Below are 20170 nucleotides of genomic sequence, written 5' to 3'. Positions count from 1 at the left end.
GGGGGGGGGGCTTTGGCCATGTAGAGGCAGATCTTCTCACTATTAAGCTGTGTGATTGATTGCCCTCAGATTTTTTTTCCAGTTAACAACACTTACTGTTTTCATCAAAGAGTGTGAACACCACATTAACCACATGATCTGTCAGATGAACATGTGCTACTGTCTTGGCCACATGCTTCAGTGTCTCTGTAAAGAAATATTTAATTAGAATTAAAAGCAAAAAATATTGATATACAACCATATCATGATAACTACCCACATGAGGATTTTATTTCAGAGTGGTCAAGTTTGACCTTTGTCCTATCAAATGACCATCAAAATCCAGTAGGTGTAAAACTTAATGTTTCCATACCATGGTGAAAATAATGTGCATGTGCGTATTGTAAATGAAATTTATATTAGGGCTGGCAGGATATCTTTTGCAAAGGCTTTTTACTATTTAAGTGGTAATCCAATTTGGCAATACTACCATACAATGATGTAAATATAAGCCAAATCTGCTAAAGGGGGCTTGTGAGATATCTTGTTCACAAACATTTTACTTCAATAGTAGTCTGGTGTGACCTTTGACTCTTTCACTGTGACCGTTGACCACAAAAATCTAATCGGGTTTAGATCTTAATGTAACCATACTTTGGTGAAAATATGAACTAAATCTGGGGTTCATGAAAAACCTTGTTCAAACAATTAATGGATAAGAGAACAAGATTTATAGAAATTTAATTTAATTGTCCTTCTATAATAAACCTGTTCAACCAAGAGGGAATGTATTAATGGAATGATGTCATACCTTCATCAATAGAGACACCAGCCAGGTGGTAGAAACTTAGAGCAGTGTCAACATCATTGATGCTCTTTAGGAAACGCCAGAAATTGGTGTACTCCTCAAATGTGATACCCTGTTGAAAAAGAAAACACTTATTTAAATCGGTAGAAAATTGAGATGCAACTAAGAATGGACATTCTAAGGGTGTAAGGTTGGTTTATGAGCTGCTGGCAGCTTCTATATCTTTTGATCGTTTCAAAACTGTGTAGTTGTCAGTATGTTTAGTTTATAGGTTAAGGGAAGCAACTCGTAGATAAGGATATGATAAGGATATGGGGATGGACGGGGGATTTTAGTAATATTTACATTAATTGAAGATAGTATCTTTGTCTATCTTAGCATGCTTTTTGTGGTACTTTTGGTGCTTCAGACAGTTGAGTTCGAGTTAAATCATTTCTAGATCTATATCTTATCCATTTGCTAATCCTACTATATTTCATATAGAGTTGGTATATTACAGTATTCATTGCATATTGCAATTTCTATTGATATTCATTGGCACTTGGTTCATTTCTGTTGTTATCAAAACTACATTAGGGATTAATAGAATCTTTCACCCCCTTGGGGAAGAGATAGGAGAATCTCAAGCCGAGGGGGAAGATTCTTAAGTTGCCAAACACAAGGCTTTGCCGACTTAAGAATCTTTCCCCGAGGGTTGAGATTTCCCTATCTTATCTACAAGGGGGTGAATGATTCTTTTTCTCTTACCCTATTCTCCCATTGTGTATCATATACACAATGTAATGATAACGTTACATGCCAAATTCAGGGTTGACGTGACATTGATGGATTGTTGACGTGACGTCATTGTATTGTTGAAGTGACATCATGCCATTGTTATGAATAGGAGAATCCCCCTATCTCAACCCTAGGGTGAGACAAGGACACACCGGTAAAAGTGTGGATACACCTATCCAGGGTAAGAGAAAAATAGACTTGTTTTGTCCCCTATATTTATCAAATAGTTCTGGTATCCAGGGTTCAGACATAGGTCTAAATTTATTGTACATCATATTTATGAGAGAATTTGGAGAGTCTGTAGAATTGTTGTATCCGTCTCTGTATAATTTGATATTGGTAAACGGTACCTGTAAAGGTGGGCATAAACTTATCCTATGCTTTCTTGTTCTTCTTTAGTTACTTATATCTAGTCTGTCATTAGGTACTTAGTTTGGAAATACCATATAATTTCCTGGGGGCTTGTCATAAGCAATTAGTGACAGTTTAAAATAGCTGTGCTCTCTATGTAAAGGGTTGAGCCAGGGGCGAAGACCGTACCAGTATTAGTTGAACATGTAACCATAGGATAAATCTTTATCATTGCATATTTGCAATTGGCTAAATACATGATTCAACAAGCGAAGGTTATCTAAGCTGCCAACAACTTATCATGATGAGAAGATTATGTGTAAACAGACTTAACATTTTAAATGGTTTATCTAATGGGTAACAAAACATCATTTCAAATTTTTCATTATATTTTTCAGAATAAAATGATCGTAAGACTTGACTTAACACCTGGACAGACCATGGCTGGTCACTGAATTAATAAATGAATTGATGCAGTGATTTTGTACCTGCGGTTCCTCTTTGAACTTCTTAATGACCCTTTTCAGCATGCGAGTCTTTTTCTTGTCTGGATATCCAGCATATGTTAGTAGAATTCTTCCAAAATCTTTTTCCGTGATCTTTCCATCGTCAGGGTCATAACGGTCAAACTAAAAACACAGAAATTATGAAATTTTGATAATATTGTGCAAACATGTCTTTAAAAGTCAATTTCAAAAACGAAATTTAATCAAATACATGTCAAAGTTAAAAATTCAAATTTATTGCATGGACACTGACATGCAAATAAATGTATGTCAGTGTCCATAATTACATGCATTAACAGATTTTGTTCCAATATATTATGCTAATGAGGAGTTCAACCATGACAATTTTACCTCAATTCTGAGCACTTCATTCTGGACCTGTTGCTGGAAGGTAAGGAACACTGGTACAGTCAGCTTCTTCTTTCCCTCTTGTCCAAAAAAGTAGGTGACCAACGCTGAACTCACACCCTTCATAACATTTCCAGTGACAGCATGGTCACGGTGGCGCATGCCTATGCTAGTCTGGTTGCGGATTATCTGATGAACCTGGATATACATAATGACATACACAAAGTCATATATGTGATTTACACATACCCATGGTATTGTGGTGAGAAGTGATATCAGATGGAGAAGTTATCAAATCTGATGTAGCTTTACAGTTGACGTTGTCTTATAATTGCATATACGATTCACCATGGTAAAATATTTGCTGTTTTCTTGATACTCAGTTTTGTAGAATTCCTGTTACTAGTAAGCTCCATAGGTAGAGTGTCAGACTATAAGCCAAAGGTGCTTGGTTTAATCCCAATTGGAGGTATTAAAGATAATGATAAACTGACACCCAGTGTTAGAACCTTTACTATCATGATGATCAATCTGTGAAAGAAAGGAATCTTGCAAGTAGCTTCTTGACAAGGATATACGCAAATTATATTAACCTTGCGAAATTCTTCAACATCCACATTGCCGTCTCCATCAAGATCGAACATGCGGAAAGCAATTTGGAAATTCCTTGGTGGTGCTGGAATGATCAAGAGAATACTAACATATCTAAGGCACTCTACATCAGCAAAGAATACATTCATAATGAAGCTATTTCCTTTAAAAAGAAAACTGATGTTTGAACCTTGTCATGCGACATATCGGTAAACGGTAGAGATGTGAAGATATAATTTTAATTTGATTGACAATTAACCTTATAATAAGCGTCTATCTCTATATAAAGGCACCCAATATCTTTTTTCCTTCAACATCCTTTTTACTGATCTATCATGGAAATCCATAAGCAGAAGTAATACAGTACTCACTGGAGAGCACAGTGAGGAGGAAGATGTAGTCGGAGAAGGAGATGAGGCCACTCTCGCCCAGCTGGTAGAAGATGCTATCTTCTCCCATCTTCCACTCAGCTTTGTTGTGCTGGATACATCAAACAGGTATGAATAAGGGGTTCAAACAAACATGTGAACCTGAACCAGACAATCGAGTAATCTTTGAGTTTCTAGGAAGCATTTGTAATGTTCAATATCGGTCCTGATATAGTGATGGTATATCATATGATTTCAACAGTTGAAAAAGTAAGTCTTATGTTTTAATTACACAAGTCTGATAAAATAAACTTTCAGCAAAATTGAATCATTAATGAAATAGGACCACAGACCACAGACAATTTCTTTGCATTCATTTCTCTCATAAATAAATTAGTCGAATTACAACAATAACACTAACTCTGTCAAACTTGATGTGAACACTGCAGGTTAGAATTTTAAGTGAAGGAAATGTTGATCACAAAGGGTTTTAACTTGTATTATGGCAACGCACAAACATTGAAAGATCAGTATAAACATGGCTTTCACCATTTTATGGACAACTGTGAACGGCTCGTTCACACAGTGGACAAAATGAACAAACATCAAACAGTTAAAAGACCTCTGTGTAACATGTTTTGTCAGGGAAGGTTTCCGAAGGGCAAAGGCATCAATAACAAACAATCATCCAAACCAGAAACGTGACATATTGATATTGATGTTCTGATAAATGGTAGTTTGGATAACCAGTCACAAACCTTCAAGCAAGTCATTTGTTTTTGGACAAGACCAAGAGTCAAACAATTGAAAGTTTGGATAATTGCATTCCAGTAATTCTGCTTCTTGTGTATAACGCCAAGAGGTACTGTAATGGGTAATGCCGAAATACTGGCATGATTAGTGGATGATATTTAAGCCTAACAATGGATAGGAAAAGGGATATGTCATCGGTACATGTAGTATTAAATTATAATTTAATAGTACTATTTCAAGGTCTGTGTTTATAAGGACTACAGATGAAGTGTAGTGTCATGGGTAGTGAAAGGGTTGTAATTAATTGGTATTTTTGAGGTCTCTGTCTATAGGACCACAGTGGGAGTTTCATATCAGGAGGAGTAATAGGGTTCTCATTTAATGGTACGATTTCAAGGTATCTGTTATATAACTACTTGGAGGTCTGTGTCTATAGGATTACAGTAGGAATGTCTTGTCATGAGAAGTAATAGGGTTATAATTTAATGGTACTATTGGAGTCTGTGTTTATTTCACTACAGTAGTAGTGTATATTGTCAGGGATAGTAGTAATAGGTTGTATTTTAATTTGAGTCTACCAGGTATGTTTATTGGACTTCAGTAAGAGTGTATTGTCAAGAATTAGTACTTGGGACAGTGTAAAAGTGAACGTACTATTGACAGACTGTATCTGATGGGGAAAGAATAGAGATATGATGTCAAGGGTATCAATGGGTATTTGGTTATATATAGAGCCAAATACCCAAGGGAGGATTGTGTTCAGCGCAGCGGGACTCACCATCTGGGGTTAGTCTACCGAGGTCAGTTTCCTAGGGAGGGTAGCAGAGGTTTGTGTATTGGTCATCTAGAGAGGGAAGGGATGTAAGAAATAATAAGCATCAGATAGTCTACAAAGCCAAGTGTCCAATGAAGGATGTACTGGCTAGTGTCAAATAGTCTACAAAGCAGAATGTCCAATGAAGGATGTCCTGGCTAGAGTCAAATAGTCTACAAAGCCAAGTGTTCAATGAAGGATGTACTGGCTAGTGTCAAATAGTCTAAGTGTCCAATGAAGGATGCGCTGGCTAGTGTCAAATAGTCTACAAAGCAGAGTATCCCATGAAGAATGTACTGGCTAGTGTCAAATAGTGTTTCCTAGGGAGGGTAGCAGAGGTTGTGTATTGGTCATCTAGAGAGGGAAGGGATGTAAGAAATAATAACCATCAGATAGTCTACAAAGCCAAGTGTCCAATGAATGATGTACTGGCTAGAGTCAAATAGTCTACAAAGCCAAGTGTCCAATTAATGATGTACTGGCTAGTGTCAAATAGTCTACAAAGTAGAGTGTCCAATGAATGATGTACTGGCTAGTTTCAAATAGGCTACAAAGCCAAGTGTCCAATGAAGAATGTACTGGCTGGTGTCAAATAGTCTACAAAGCAGAGCGTCCAATGAAGAATGTACTGGCTAGTGCCAAATAGTCTACAAAGAATGTACTGGCTAGTGTCAAATAGTGTTTCCTAGGGAGGGTAGCAGAGGTTGTGTATTGGTCATCTAGAGAGGGAAGGGATGTAAGAAATAATAAGCATCAGACAGTCTACAAAGCCAAGTGTCCAATGAAGAATGTACTCGCTAGTGTCAAATAGTCTACAAAGCAGAGTATCCCATGAAGAATGTACTGGCTAGTGTCAAATAATCTACAAAGCAGAGTGTCCAATGAATGATGTACTGGCTAGTTTCAAATAGGCTACAAAGCCAAGTGTCCAATGAAGGATGTGCTTGCTAGTGTCAAATAGTCTACAAAGCCAAGTGTTCAATGAAGGTTGTACTGGCTAGTGTCAAATAGTCTACATAGCCAAGTGTCCAATGAAGAATGTACTGGCTGGTGTCAAATAGTCTACAAAGCAGAGGGTCCAAAAAAGAATGTACTGGCTAGTGGCAAATAGTCTACAAAGCAGAGTGTCCAAAAAAGCATGTACTGGCTAGTGTCAAATAGTCTACCAAGCCAAGTGTCCAAAGAATGATGTACTGGCTAGTGTCAAATAATCTACAAAGCAGAGTGTCCAATGAAGGATGTACTGGCTAGTGCCAAATAGTCTACAAAGTCATGTGTCCAATGAAGAATGTACTGGCTAGAGCCAAATAGTCTACAAAGCCAAGTGTCCAATGAATGATGTGCTGGATAGTGTCAAATAGTCTACAAAGACAAGTATCCAATGAAGAATGTGCTGGATAGTGTCAAATAGTCTACAAAGCCAAGTATCCAATGAAGGATGTGCTGGCTAGTGGCAAATAGTCTACAAAGCAGAATGTCCAATGAAGGATGTCCTGGCTGGTGTCAAATAGTCTACAAAGCCAAGTGGCCAATGAAGGATGTGCTGGCTAGTGTCAAATAGTCTACAAAGCAGAATGTCCAATGAAGGATGTCCTGGCTAGTGTCAAATAGTCTACAAAGCAGAGTGTCCAATGAATGATGTACTGGCTAGTGTCAAATAGTCTACAAAGCAGAGGGTCCAATGAAGAATGTACTGGCTAGGGTCAAATAGTCTACAAAGCCAAGTGTCCAATGAAGGATGTACTGGCTAGTGTCAAATAGTCTACAAAGCAGAGTATCCCATGAAGAATGTACTGGCTAGTGTCAAATAGTCTACAAAGTCAAGTGTCCAATGAAGGATGTATTGGATAGTGCCAAATAGTCTACAAAGCCAAGTGTGAAATGAAGAATGTACTGGCTAGTGTCAAATAGTCTACAAAGCCAAGTGTCAAATGAAGAATGTACTGGCTAGTGCCAAATAGCCTACAAAGCCAAGTGTCAAATGAAGAATGTACTGGCTAGTGCCAAATAGTCTACAAAGTCAAGTGTCCAATGAATGATGTATTGGATAGTGCCAAATAGTCTACAAAGCCAAGTGTGAAATGAAGAATATGTACTGGCTAGTGTCAAATAGTCTACAAAGCCAAGTGTCCAATGAAGGATGTACTGGCTAGTGTCAAATAGTTTACAAAGCCAAGTGTCCAATGAAAGATGTACTGACTAGTGTCAAATAGTCTACAAAGCAGAGCGTCCAATGAAGAATGTACTGGCTAGTGTCAAATAGTCTACAAAGCAGAGTGTCCAATGAAGAAAGTACCGGCTAGTGCCAAATAGTCTACAAAGCCAAGTGTCCAATGAAGGATGTACTAGCTACTGCCAAATAGTCTACAAAGCCAAGTGTCCAATGAAGGATGTACTGGATAGGGTCAAATAGTCTACAAAGCCAAGTGTCCAATGAAAGGATGTACTGGCTAGTGTCAAATAGTCTACAAAGCAGAGGGTCCAATGAAGGATGTACTGGCTAGTGTCAAATAGTCTACAAAGCCAAGTGTCCAATGAAGGATGTACTAGCTACTGCCAAATAGTCTACAAAGCCAAGTGTCCAATGAATGATGTGCTGGATAGTGTCAAATAGTCTACAAAGCAGAGTGTCCAATGAAGAAAGTACCGGCTAGTGCCAAATAGTCTACAAAGCCAAGTGTCCAATGAAGAATGTACTGGCTGGTGTCAAATAGTCTACAAAGCAGAGTGTCCAATGAAGAAAGTACCGGCTAGTGCCAAATAGTCTACAAAGCCAAGTGTCAAATGGAAGTTAGCAGTGGTAAGTGTCAAATAGTCTACAAAGCCAATTGTCAAAAGGGGGTTTAGAAGTGGTAAGTGTCAAATAGTCTACAAAGCCAGGTGTCAAAAGGGGTTTAGAAGTGGTAAGTGTCAAAAAGTCTATAAAGCCAAGTGTCAAATGGAAGATACAAGTGGTAAGTGTCAAATAGTCTACAGTGCCAAGTGTTTAAGGAGGATATAGTGGTAAGTGTCAGATAGTCTTCAAATTTAAGTGTCCAAGTGAGGAGAGAAGTGGCAAGTGTCAAATAGTCTACAGAGCCAAGTGACAAAGGGAAGATAGAAGTGGTAAGTGTCAAAAAGTCTAAAAACAAGTGTTAGAGGGAGGATTGGTTTGGTTTGTTCTTGGTTTTACATCCTATTACCAGCTAAGGTCATGTGGTGAAGGGAGGATTGTAGTGGTTTATGATAATATTAGATAGTCCTGAGTGAGCTGTGTCCAGGGAAGGATTGTTGTGTTGTCTTTGGGCAGCTAATACAGACAAGTGTCTGGACTGTAATATTGTAACCTAAAGTGTTAGTGTTTGGGGAAAGTCAGAAATAATGGTATTGTTAAGTCTGTTGCCCAGATGTAGTGTTTGAAGGTGATAGATAAAACATCAAAGTGTGGTGGGCAGGTTTAGGACAGGGAGTATGAAAGTGATTCTAATGAGGAAAGTTAGATGTAATGCATCTGAGGGGGTGTGATCAATGGCAGATTGGGAATTCATAAAGGGTAACTGTGGGGAGTAACAGGTAGCCAAATTTAGGAGGGTCCACAGCAAATAAAAAAGGGACAAAACTCTGTATCACCACACGTCAATGGAAAAAGTACTGCAATGCTTCAGCAATGGCTTAAAACTCTAAGTTACAAAATAAATTGAATTTTAAACAGTATGAGAGACAAAAGAAGCAAAATATCATTAACAAACTAACAATATATTTACATTTCTAAATTCCTTAATATTTATAATACATGTATCATAAATGATGGACATTTTTTTTTTTACTATAGATTTAAATACCGAAAATCAATGATGATGGACCGAGATGGATGATGATCGATATCTTCCAATAACTGTACATAAGTTAGATTTCACATGAATGTTATTTGGGATTGTTTTTAAATGACATATATTGACAGAATATGAATTTGCTAGAGGAACAAAAAAAATAATTTAACTTAATTTATTTTACAACAATGATGAAAGAATTTTGTTTGCCCAGATAAAAGCATGCAGCTGTTTTATATATTGGAGGAAACTGGAAAATTGGAGATAATCCATGCATGGTCCCATACCTTTTCACATCAGATCTAGGAAGGGTGAGAGTGCTAACCACTTTGCCACTCAACTACTTGTCAACCATTTTGAAATGACGCTACAAGTTTCTAATAAACATGTTTAAAAAATGTGCAGGCATGCAACAAGGAAAGAAAAAACTAAGGAATGACAGATACTTTGAAACATAAATAACCATTGGCAGGTATAAAAAGCAGGTATTGGTACATTTCTGATAATCAGCCACTTCATTTTGGTTAACTGTTGCTTATTTAAAAATAAAAGACAGGGTGAACCAAATAGTCGTTCTTGGAAGAAAATCTATTCTTAATACTGTAATTAACCTGTCGCTTCAGTAAAAAATCTGTCATTCCAGGATATAAAGATTTGTGACTAACAGTGCAGTCTAAAAGCATTACAACAGTATAGAATAACAAAAATGTACCCCCCCCTCCCCCCCCATCCCAATCCCATCTACATTACATGTTGTCATTTTGGGATGTAGCAACATAAGTAAAGTTGGTCAAACCAGAGTAAGGAAATTAAAGAAGGTAGGCCGGTGGGAGACGGTCAGGTGTGTAAAGGATGTGACAGTCATGGTGGGTCTCGGATAGTGTTCCTGATGGGCCCCTGCATTGTGTGCTAAGTTCAAGTACTGCTGGTATGTGTCAAAGGGCTCACATTGTTTTTATTCTTTCTATCTCTAATATGACTACCTGTAATTTTGTGTTTTAAGAACAAATATGTCTGTCACAACAGGTTCTGTTGCTCTAGATTAGCTAACTTTTAATGATGGAAAAAGAATTAAGAAAAGATGTTAACTCTTTAACTACTCTTCAATTGTTTTATACTCAAAATTAAAGATGTTATATGTCAAGGGATTTGACAGGAGGATGACAAATTAATATTAAGACTTGCAATGAAGGATCATTCTGGTAAAAAATCCATTTTGTGTGCTGAAAACCATGTCAACTATATAAACCAATGACATCTGAAGTCCATGTAAAACCAAACATTATCTCATACTCTTTAGAGATATAATATTTCTTATTTTACATGTAAGAGAAAAATACATGATGAAAGTAATTTTGAATAAAATAATGGAAATTGCACTTGTAAACAATTTGATGAGATAAATGCTGTAAGAAATTTAAAAAAAGTTCACCAGTAAAAAAACCAAAGAGTGAGATTGACAATAGACTGCAACACCTAGGTTAGCCATGTTACCACTCAGTTCTGACTTTAGTATAGGATCACCAACACAGTTAACAACTCACCTTTGACCCCTAGACAAATCAACAAAACAGAACAACAAGTGAGTCCATGTATCATCTTATTCAAATACATTTTATATAGAAGCTCAACACAGACCTGCTCGTCTTACTACGACTTAACTATACAAACTGTTTTTAGGATCAATAATGCATTGTCCTACACAACAACAGTAACTTACTAGTCCTTTGCAACAAGAGTTCAGACTCTCTGGGCTTTTACAAGGAAATTGTTATGTTATAACAGAAACTTAAGATCTTTTTCTTGTTTTGTCTTTTTGTATTGTTGAGGGGGAGCAAGATGTATACAAATATGCGATAATATAGTTTCAACATGTCTTCCAAGATTGATTCATTGACTTTTGACAATTGAAATAAAAGCAAAGTGAGATAGCTATACCTCCCACCTAGCCCCTTGTCATGACCTTGACCATTCATGTACAATTCTTAGAGTATTCCATAACACTGTCACAGTGTCCAATGCTAAAACATATCTCAATGAATCTCGTGAGAAAGGTGACAAGTTATTATGCTTTGGACAAACATAGCAATTATTCAACATTCGGCACCTCGCTATGACCTTGACATAGACCTTTATATCTGATGTTGACTTTTTTGGTACGAAGCATCATTATCTTGTTGTGATAAACGTATTTTTTAAGTCAGGAAATGTTCAGCTCTGGGAAAAAATAGGAATATTACAGACAAGGTATTAAGGGACGTGTACACTGACAAATAAACAAACCATTTACTTTTATATTATGCACACAACTTTCGTTTTGGAGGGTTCAAACAGTAAACGTTTAGTAAAGGCAGACCATGGTATGTGATACATTTCCATCTGATATTTGGTACACTCATGATGATTTCTTCTGTATGGTTACATGGGATAATATTTAGCATTGTCATTAATCTGTGCATGCATATCTGGAGAAAGAGCCATCTTGGTTTACAATTATAACGGAGAGTGGCCTTCTACATCCCTAGTATAAATGCATTTCCATTTTATCATTTTGGAGGGTGGAAAAACATGACAGGAGTCTACAAACAAAATAAACAGTTGATACATACAATCAGTTTAAAGGAAGTCAAAACACACAAAGATGTTATGTAAATACATGTATTATATAAATAAAGGAGGTATGTTTGGGAAACAAAGATTTAGTAATGTTCTTGCTAGTTTAAAATTGTATTACCCGGTAACCCAATCTTTCCAAGTTCTTATTAAACAGTTTACCCTGAAACAGATTGTCACAGCAAACTTTTCATAAAAGTGATGCAAAAATCTAATGGTGTAATTTGCAGTCTTTAATTGATTTTATAAAATATATAAATAATAAGCAAACCTAATCTAAGAACTGAAAGCTTGGCACTGCTTCCTATCTACAGCTGGATATGCTAAGGGTCCAAAGAAGAAAATATGTAACAATATAATATGTATACATATATATTAATACATTAAGAATAGCATTTACTGGATCATCATTAACACTTCATAAAATGTAAAAAAAGTAATTCTTTGTAATAAAAAAAATGCAAACAAATTTAAATGAAGACCAAAGCAATAAGTTAGTATAAATATATTGTAGGTTTGAAGAACCAATATAATTAGTAGTTGTAAGTAGGCTACAGTCACCAATCACCACTTACCAAGCTGTGCACATCGTCCTTCTACAGGCAGTGTTGACAGATAGAGAGTAAACATCAAAGTCTAGTATAAATATGTACACACATGGCTATAGCCTGCAGCTGGACTACTGCTCAGTTCTACTACACCCCTCCACCACTTCACACTACAATTTTCTACAGATATACACTATAATTCTAACATCCAAACTTTAGAGTTAGTTTGCATTTGGGAAGCAGGTGAAAAGGCAGCCCTAACATAACTACATTGTTTATAGATATTTAAGTACACACCTAAATATCTTACTAGAATTAAAACTCAAGGGATATCAACCTCCTCTAAAAAAAAATGGACTTGATCATTGATTTCTAGCATCAGTCTGTATCGTTTACGAAGTGCCATCCTCCTATTGTATACAGAAACAGTATGTCTGCCTAACTACCACCTTCCTTATCAATACAGAAACTGTATGTTTTAATGACCAAAACCCCTCTCATGAACACAGACACCCCTTGCCCGCTTAAACATTCCACTCATGCATACAGAAATGGTCTGTCTAATGAAAATGTTATTTTACAGATATATTCTTTGCATAATGATTTTTCCCCGGAATACCTTGGAAGGACCACTTCACCTCAGCTGTGCAACTGTAAAAATGGTTTACAAATCCCTCATGCATGTGTCAACATTTATGGCTCAGAATACTTGGATGTTGTGTATTAGTGTGATTGCTGATCACATAATGAGCAAGCCTCACTCCTGTCCTCTGACTCAGTGGCCGATTTTCCATATAGATAAGATTTTATTGACAGTTGAGTCGGACTATCATTTCTTACCTCAACTGACCATACATAACATTAAAAATGAAGTCATGTTATCTTAAATATCCTGATGACTGCAAAATAGTATGAAGTGACATGTTCCCGTAATGTATCGCTGACCACCCAGGGTGTTATAGTGAATGCTAGATTCTAATTACCCATAAATTATGACGTGTAAGGCCTCTCACACTGACAGAAACTCTAATCTTGATTACATTCTGGGTCTGGGGTAAAGTTCAAATCAGACGTTTTAAGCTTTCTTGTCAGATATTTTTATTTTTTATTTTCAGCTTTAAAATTTGGAATTTGGTTTATTTGATGAAAATCTAGGAGGTTGACATGTTCTTTCATTCTAAAAAAAGTCTTGATTGATAAAAAAATAATTTCTTCTCTGAAAAACAATTTGTCTTATGTGTTATGACTCTAGACACACCCTTTCAACTTTATCAGAAAGTTATCCCCGTATCGGTGAACTTCCCCTTGAAACACTATGCTATTGCATCAAGTTATTACCGTATTCTGTTAGCCTTAGTTCTACAATGTAGCTAGATATTGCATGTAAAGTGTTAAATATGCCAACTACCAGGATTAGATTGTTTAGTAGTACACTATATACCAATGTATAGATATCGCATCTCACACTGCCATACACATAGCACCCAGCCGCTACAAAACATTGGCTTCATGGTTTAAGCACTATTTTTTTCTTGATAAAAAAAACAAAAATGAAATAATTTTTCTGGCTTTCAGATTAAAATGATCTAACTTCTGCAAATTTAAACAAAGAAATAGTTTCAGTATTTTTATTTGCTGGAAATTTTCAGTCTTGATTGGTCTAAATTGTATCCTAATACATATAAAAGTGATAGATGATTGGCAGTGTGAGTTGTTGACATCAGTGCTTACAGCCATAACAACCTATAGAAGCTGGATCTAACCACCAGACCTGCACCGACTCTGGGTTACAGTTACATACCTGAGGATCAAACTTCATGAACTGGTCCAACCCCAAACCTGACAAGAGAAATACACAACATGTCCGATATAAATTGTTATCATGTAACCTGCATATGTAAGCTAAGAGAAATACACAACATGTCAGATATAAATTGTTATCATGTTACCTACATATGTAAGCTATCATTCAATACTGTGACTGGGCATTGGGATTCAGTACAGAGATGCCACATACCGTATTTCATTTAAAAAAACTCATAGCTTCTTATCTTAACAATCAACGAATGAATACAACCAGTTAATACACAGATTCGGCAGAAATAGTCAAGCCCCTTTTAATGTAGAAATCATATTTGTTAAACATTACATTAAAAGACAGTAATGTTAACCCAAATGTTTCCCCATGTCTCACAAAGTATATTAGGTATGTGCTTCTTGTAATACATGTGAAAATGATATATCATAACTATGAAGATGGTGCAATCTTATTACACTTCAATCCTAGGGTTACTTCAGCTATCTTAAAAGGCATCAGCAGTCATGCTTTCACTTTTTCTAGTGTTTATTGCTATCTGTGTTTTACTCTTTTGTTCAAAAGGAGTTAAATTCATATTTTGGTATATTTATAGTAATGAAACTATTTTTCATGAAAAAATAATATTTTAGCACTTTCCAGGTTGTTTTGATATATAACCCTTCATGTTTTAAAATCTGTATAATCTCAGGATGCAATTTGCAAAGTATCAACATCCTGGGACCCATAGTTATTCAGAAGAGGTTGTTTAAAGATTTTAAACAAATTTGACTCCTGTGACTTTGAATATCAGTCAAAGTCATTCACTTTAACAAACATAGTAGTCCTTGATCCCAGCATGCTACTGACTAAATATCAACATTCTGAGCCTTTTGCTTATTCAGATCAAGTTGTTTAAATATTTCGAACATATTTGCTCCTTGTGACCTTGAATATGATTCAAGGTCAAACATTTAAACAAAGGTCAAACATTTAAACAAACTTGGTAGCCCTTGATCCTAGTATGCTACTGACTTAATATCATCACCCTGGGCATTTTGGTTATTCAGAAGAAGTTATTTAACGTTTTTAACATATTTGACCCCTGTGACCTTGAATATGGGTGAAGGTCATTCATTTGAACAAACTTTGTAGCCTTTCATCTCAGCATGCTATTGGCCAAATATCATCACTCTGTCAATTTTGGTTATTCAGAAGAAGTTGTTTAAAGTTTTTAACATATTTGACCCCTGTGACCTTGAATATGGGTGAAGGTCATTCATTTGAACAAACTTGGTAGCCCTTCACCCAAGCATGCTACTGGCTAAATATCATCACCCTGGGCATTTTGGTTATTCATAAGAAGTTGTTTAAAGTTTTTAACATATTTGACCCCTGTGACCTTGAATATGGGTGAAGGTCATTCATTTGAACAAATTTGGTAGCCCTTCACCCAAGCATGCTACTGGCTAAATATCATCACCCTGGGCATTTTGGTTATTCAGAAGAAGATGTTTAAAGTTTTTAACATATTTGACCCCTGTGACCTTGAAAATGGGTGAAGGTCATTAATTTTAACAAACTTTGTAGCCCTTTATCCAAGTTTGCTTCTGGCCAAATATTGACACCCTAGGCCTTTCGGTTATTAAGAAGAAGTCGTTTAAAAGTAAAATATTGACGCAGGACGGATGGAGGACAGACGGACGCCACGCCACAGCATAAGCTCACTTGGCACTTTGTGCCAGGTGAGCTAAAAAATAAATATACAATATTTGATATATACTGCCACTAAGGATTGAACCAGTAACCCCAGCTTTTGTCCTTCTGCTCTACCGACTGAGCTAAAATAAAATTCCCTCGATCACAAAACTAGAAGGCAGCTGCAATCCATGTACAATTAAAACTTCTGAAATATTTTTGTTCCGAGTTGCTAAGAATTTTGTTGTTATGAAAGTGTACTTAGCCGTACCCTCTGGCTGCTTCATTCCTGGTGTGATGGAGCGAACAAAGTCCTCAGGAGTCATATACACCTCCCAGTCACCTTGTTCCTGGTGCACTTTCAATGTTGCAAAGTAGCGAAATATTTTATCTGGGGTGGAGTAAGCTCTGATACGATTTTCATATTCTATTATCTGCAAAGCAACATTGAACATTATTTTTATCACAGATGTTAGAATGAGCAAGTCACTTCAACAAACTTTGCAAGGATACTAACTAGTAGTAGTAGATGGTATTGAATAGTTACTTTACACAATAGGGGTTTAGTATTATATTCATGTTTCAATACTTTCATGACATTAAGTATATTGCTGCAGAGACTTTCTCAGAGACTTATCTCCCCTTACACCAATTATTACAGTCATTGAGTATAGAAATTCTGAAATCTGTTGCTCAATATACATCTAGTATATAGATATAGATGTCTGAATGTTTTCTGTTGGTTTGATGAGATAATGTTTTAATACATTGCACTGAACACTCCAGCACAATATTCAATGTTACTAGACCATGTTCTATCTCCCTAATTTCAGAAGGGCAAAATGTAACACATTGTATGAGGTGATACCAACTTGATAAACAGATAACTACACATGAGATGCTATATATCTAGTCTTACATACCCTTCAGCTTTCTATAAGTACATGTATATCAAGTTATCAGTATTAGTGACTATGTCTTAAACAAGTTACTGTGAAATCATTCAAATCTCCATATAGGATGGTTACCCTGCGGTCCCTGAAACCAATTTTCTTCTTCTTTTTCTTTTCTGTCTGTGCACCCTCTTCCTCATCTCCCTCCTCCTTTGCTTCAAGCAACTCTCCGGAGTCCTGTTTTTCTACCTCTCCAGTAGACGCATGAACTGTGGTCTTCAAGTATGACATCCTAAATACAGGTACACCAGATCATTTAAGTTTCAACTTCAGTATGATGAGTAAATAAAAATATGTTTTTTTACTTTAATTGTTGGGTTTTATATATCAATTAACTGTGGCCAGTAGTACACAGTCACTTCCTGATGGAAAATAGTTCCTAAAATATCAATAAACCAATCAATTAAGAGTTACAAAAAAGTATACATAACAAATCAGTCAAAATACCCTGTATTTTTATCTCAACATTTTTGACATTTCCTGACCTGTATGGTAATTGGATCGTCTTAATGAACATACATTACCGGTACATTAATTTCAGTTTTAAATTTAAGTCTCACTCAACAGAATGGTACAACAGGACATGTGTCCATCACTGTTATATATGATAAGCATGATTGTTTAAAAAAAATATAAAAATCAGTCATTCATCTTGTTATGCATCAGAACTGGGATTTATTGGTGAAATGATAAATATTTATACAGCAGACATCAGTATACTTAGCAGTAAAATGTCAATCACAAAAATTTTGCATACAAACCATGGAACCTTAAATCAAATTAAGGTGATGAATATAAACAAAATGTCATAACTATGGCAATTTTAGGCTGCATAGAACATTTTGTGAAACATGCTCCTAAAAACTGATGCAGTGTACAAAGGGCCTTAACTCTCTATAAAGTTGGGTAGGCGATCTAACTGTAATGTTAAACACTCAACTGTGCCAAGAGTTAACAACATAAAACAAGAGGCCCAGAGGGCCTGTATAGCTCACCTGGATATCTAAGCAATTATGGCAAAATATTCTCCAAATAAGATCCAAGAGAATGGGCCAGACCCCTAGGCCAATCCTTGTAGCATGTCTGTATTAGATTTTTTATGCCCAGCAATTTTATGTATGGTTATGTGGTCAGGATCTCAACTGTTTCCAAGCTGTGACTCAGAAACTAGGTTCCTATGGTTGAGCAGACCCCAGGATCAATTCTAATATCATGACTGCATTCATCTCCTCATGCACAGCATTTGTATATAAAGTTTTGGGGTGGGCATCTTTTTTCATTTCAAAGTTATGACCCAGGGGTAAAGTCTCCAAGGGTGGGGTAGACCCCAGGGCCATCCTGGAAGCATATGTTTATTTGTTTTCTTATACTCAAGCAATTGTAGATATGGTTATAGGGTGAGGATCTCAACTGTTTCAAAGATATAACCCAGAAACTAAATCCCTATGGATGAGGAAAGACCCCAGAGCCTATTTTTACATTATGATTGTGTTATCTCTTGATGCCCAGCAATGCTATATCTGATTATGGGGTGTGGATCACAACAGTTTCAAAGATATAACCCAGAAACTAAGTCCCTAGGGGTGGGGAAAAACCCCAGGGCCTATTTTTACATCATGATTGTGTTTATCTCTTGATGCCCAGCAATACTATATATGGTTATGGGGTGGGGTATTCGGCTGTTTCAAAGATACAACGATCCATTACATACAATATTGACCCCACTCTACCACTTGACCCCAGGGCCATAAATTCAAAAGAGGGCTAGTTGATGATTTTAATTAAATATGCCATTACTATGCCGAGTAGAGAAGAAGGTTTTTAAAGATGACTCCATTTTTTTTTACCTATTTGGCCCCACCCCTCGGGCCCCTGGGAGCGTAGCCCCATAAATTTCAAAAATTCATATCCCCATGTCCTAGTGATGTTCCATATTAAGTTTGGTTAAAATTGGCCAAGTAGTTTTGAAGAAGATTAAGATGTAAAAAGTTGACGGACAACAGACAACGAACGACGGATGCTGCGGTATGCCATAAGCTCACTTGGCCCTTCGGGACATGCAAGCTAAAAATGCAGTTGTAGGTGTTCATTTTAAAATACTAGTGGAGCTTGGACCCAAATTTTTATACACAAATTTGCATTTTTCTGCCATCCAAAAATGTACATATACTCACACACATAGATGACAGTTGTAAATGAACAACTGTGCTCTGGCCCCACACCAGTCAAAATGTCTAAGTCTGGTGTCAGGGCCAGAGGAAACTTGGGCAGAGTGAAATAGGTGAAAAGTCAACGGCAGTGAAAATGTCCTGGTATACTGTATGCTGGTATAAAAAGGCTAGTTTAAATGTACATTAATTACTTACGGATTGGATATCAGGATGAATGAAGCAATTCCAACCAGCAGTCCAAGGCAAGCCTTTCCAAAGTTTTTTTTGTTTCCTATGTTTTCTTTGTCAGGGCCTTGTCCAAATTTATTGTAAGCATATGGACCATCTTGTATACACTTTGAACATGTAATTGCTATACCTCTAGAATGCAACATCTTTCTGATGGCAAAGTTTCTGCCACAACGCCCTAGTATCATTTTATTTTGCATATAAACCGTTTGTTGCCATTGTTTACTGGAAAAAGATCTGCACGAAGGCCCTGCTTTTGATGAAAGAGACTGAGAAAGTGGTCTTCCAATCGCCTTCACCCACCATCTCAGAGCTTCTGGCTTCATGATTGTGATCTTATTTTTCTTTATAACTAGCTCATTAAGGCATAGTTCAGGCCTGAAAAAGAAAAATATCAGTTTTTATTACCACTGATGCAATTAACTGGATATCATAAATCACACCCATTTTATTTTAAGCTTTCCACAATGATAAATGAAAGGGATACCAAACAATATCATGACAGCTGACACTTATCGATTGCGCTCAGATGTTATTCATAAATGGTCACCAGCACCAAAACTGGACATATATACATGTAATGGCATTGTTTAATGAGGACAAAATCCCTGTGGATTAAGAAAGTGATAGCATACTGCCAGTCATTTAAACAAGAGGCCCAAGGGCCTTAGCGGTCACCTGAGTTATATCATAGGTACTGGTAGCTTTATTTTATTGTTTAGATGTGATGTGGAAATCAGCATGTAAACTAAATGAAATACAATACTTGTCATGTCATCAAAGGATAAGAATTTAAAACAAGAGGCCCAATGGGCCTGCATCGCTCACCTGGTATAAAACTCACACTTGTAACCTTAAAAGTGATCTAAAATAAAGCTACAGGCAAAATATCAGTATTTATGATTAAAATTCGTTCAAAAGACCCTGTTAATTGTTGTTAAACCATTTCACCCCTGTGATTGAAAGTCGAACAAAGTCATTATGTTGAACACATTGTATAGCCTTTCATCTCAGGATGCAACTTGCAAAGTATAAACATCCTGGGACCCATGGTTATTCA

General features: G+C 36.4%; 1 protein-coding gene across 9 annotated transcripts in view; it reads right to left on the bottom strand.

Moving 5' to 3' along the window:
* Nucleotides 1-20170, bottom strand: part of LOC110447506 (calcium uptake protein 1, mitochondrial-like) — a 24206-nt gene that overhangs the window by 1506 nt on the left and 2530 nt on the right. For 2 of the 9 annotated variants that reach the window (XM_021493243.1, XM_021493244.1), the window contains exons 2-14: nt 19078-19488; nt 16787-16943; nt 16030-16192; nt 14067-14104; nt 12293-12313; nt 11839-11880; nt 10649-10657; nt 3732-3840; nt 3363-3445; nt 2773-2967; nt 2404-2544; nt 791-899; nt 97-186 (exon numbers count right to left, since the gene is read on the bottom strand). In XM_021493243.1, coding sequence (XP_021348918.1) covers nt 97-186; nt 791-899; nt 2404-2544; nt 2773-2967; nt 3363-3445; nt 3732-3840; nt 10649-10657; nt 11839-11880; nt 12293-12313; nt 14067-14104; nt 16030-16192; nt 16787-16943; nt 19078-19436 — 1516 coding nt within the window. In that variant the 5' untranslated portion in view covers nt 19437-19488. The remainder of the gene's footprint in view (nt 1-96; nt 187-790; nt 900-2403; nt 2545-2772; nt 2968-3362; nt 3446-3731; nt 3841-10648; nt 10658-11838; nt 11881-12292; nt 12314-14066; nt 14105-16029; nt 16193-16786; nt 16944-19077; nt 19489-20170) is intronic. The other 7 variants (XM_021493245.1, XM_021493248.1, XM_021493246.1 and 4 more) reach the window with 7 other exon arrangements.

Source organism: Mizuhopecten yessoensis, unplaced genomic scaffold (genome assembly GCF_002113885.1).
Source record: "Mizuhopecten yessoensis strain PY_sf001 unplaced genomic scaffold, ASM211388v2 scaffold3453, whole genome shotgun sequence".
Lineage (NCBI taxonomy): Eukaryota > Metazoa > Mollusca > Bivalvia > Pectinida > Pectinidae > Mizuhopecten > Mizuhopecten yessoensis.
This window is presented reverse-complemented; position numbering and strand designations above follow the sequence as displayed.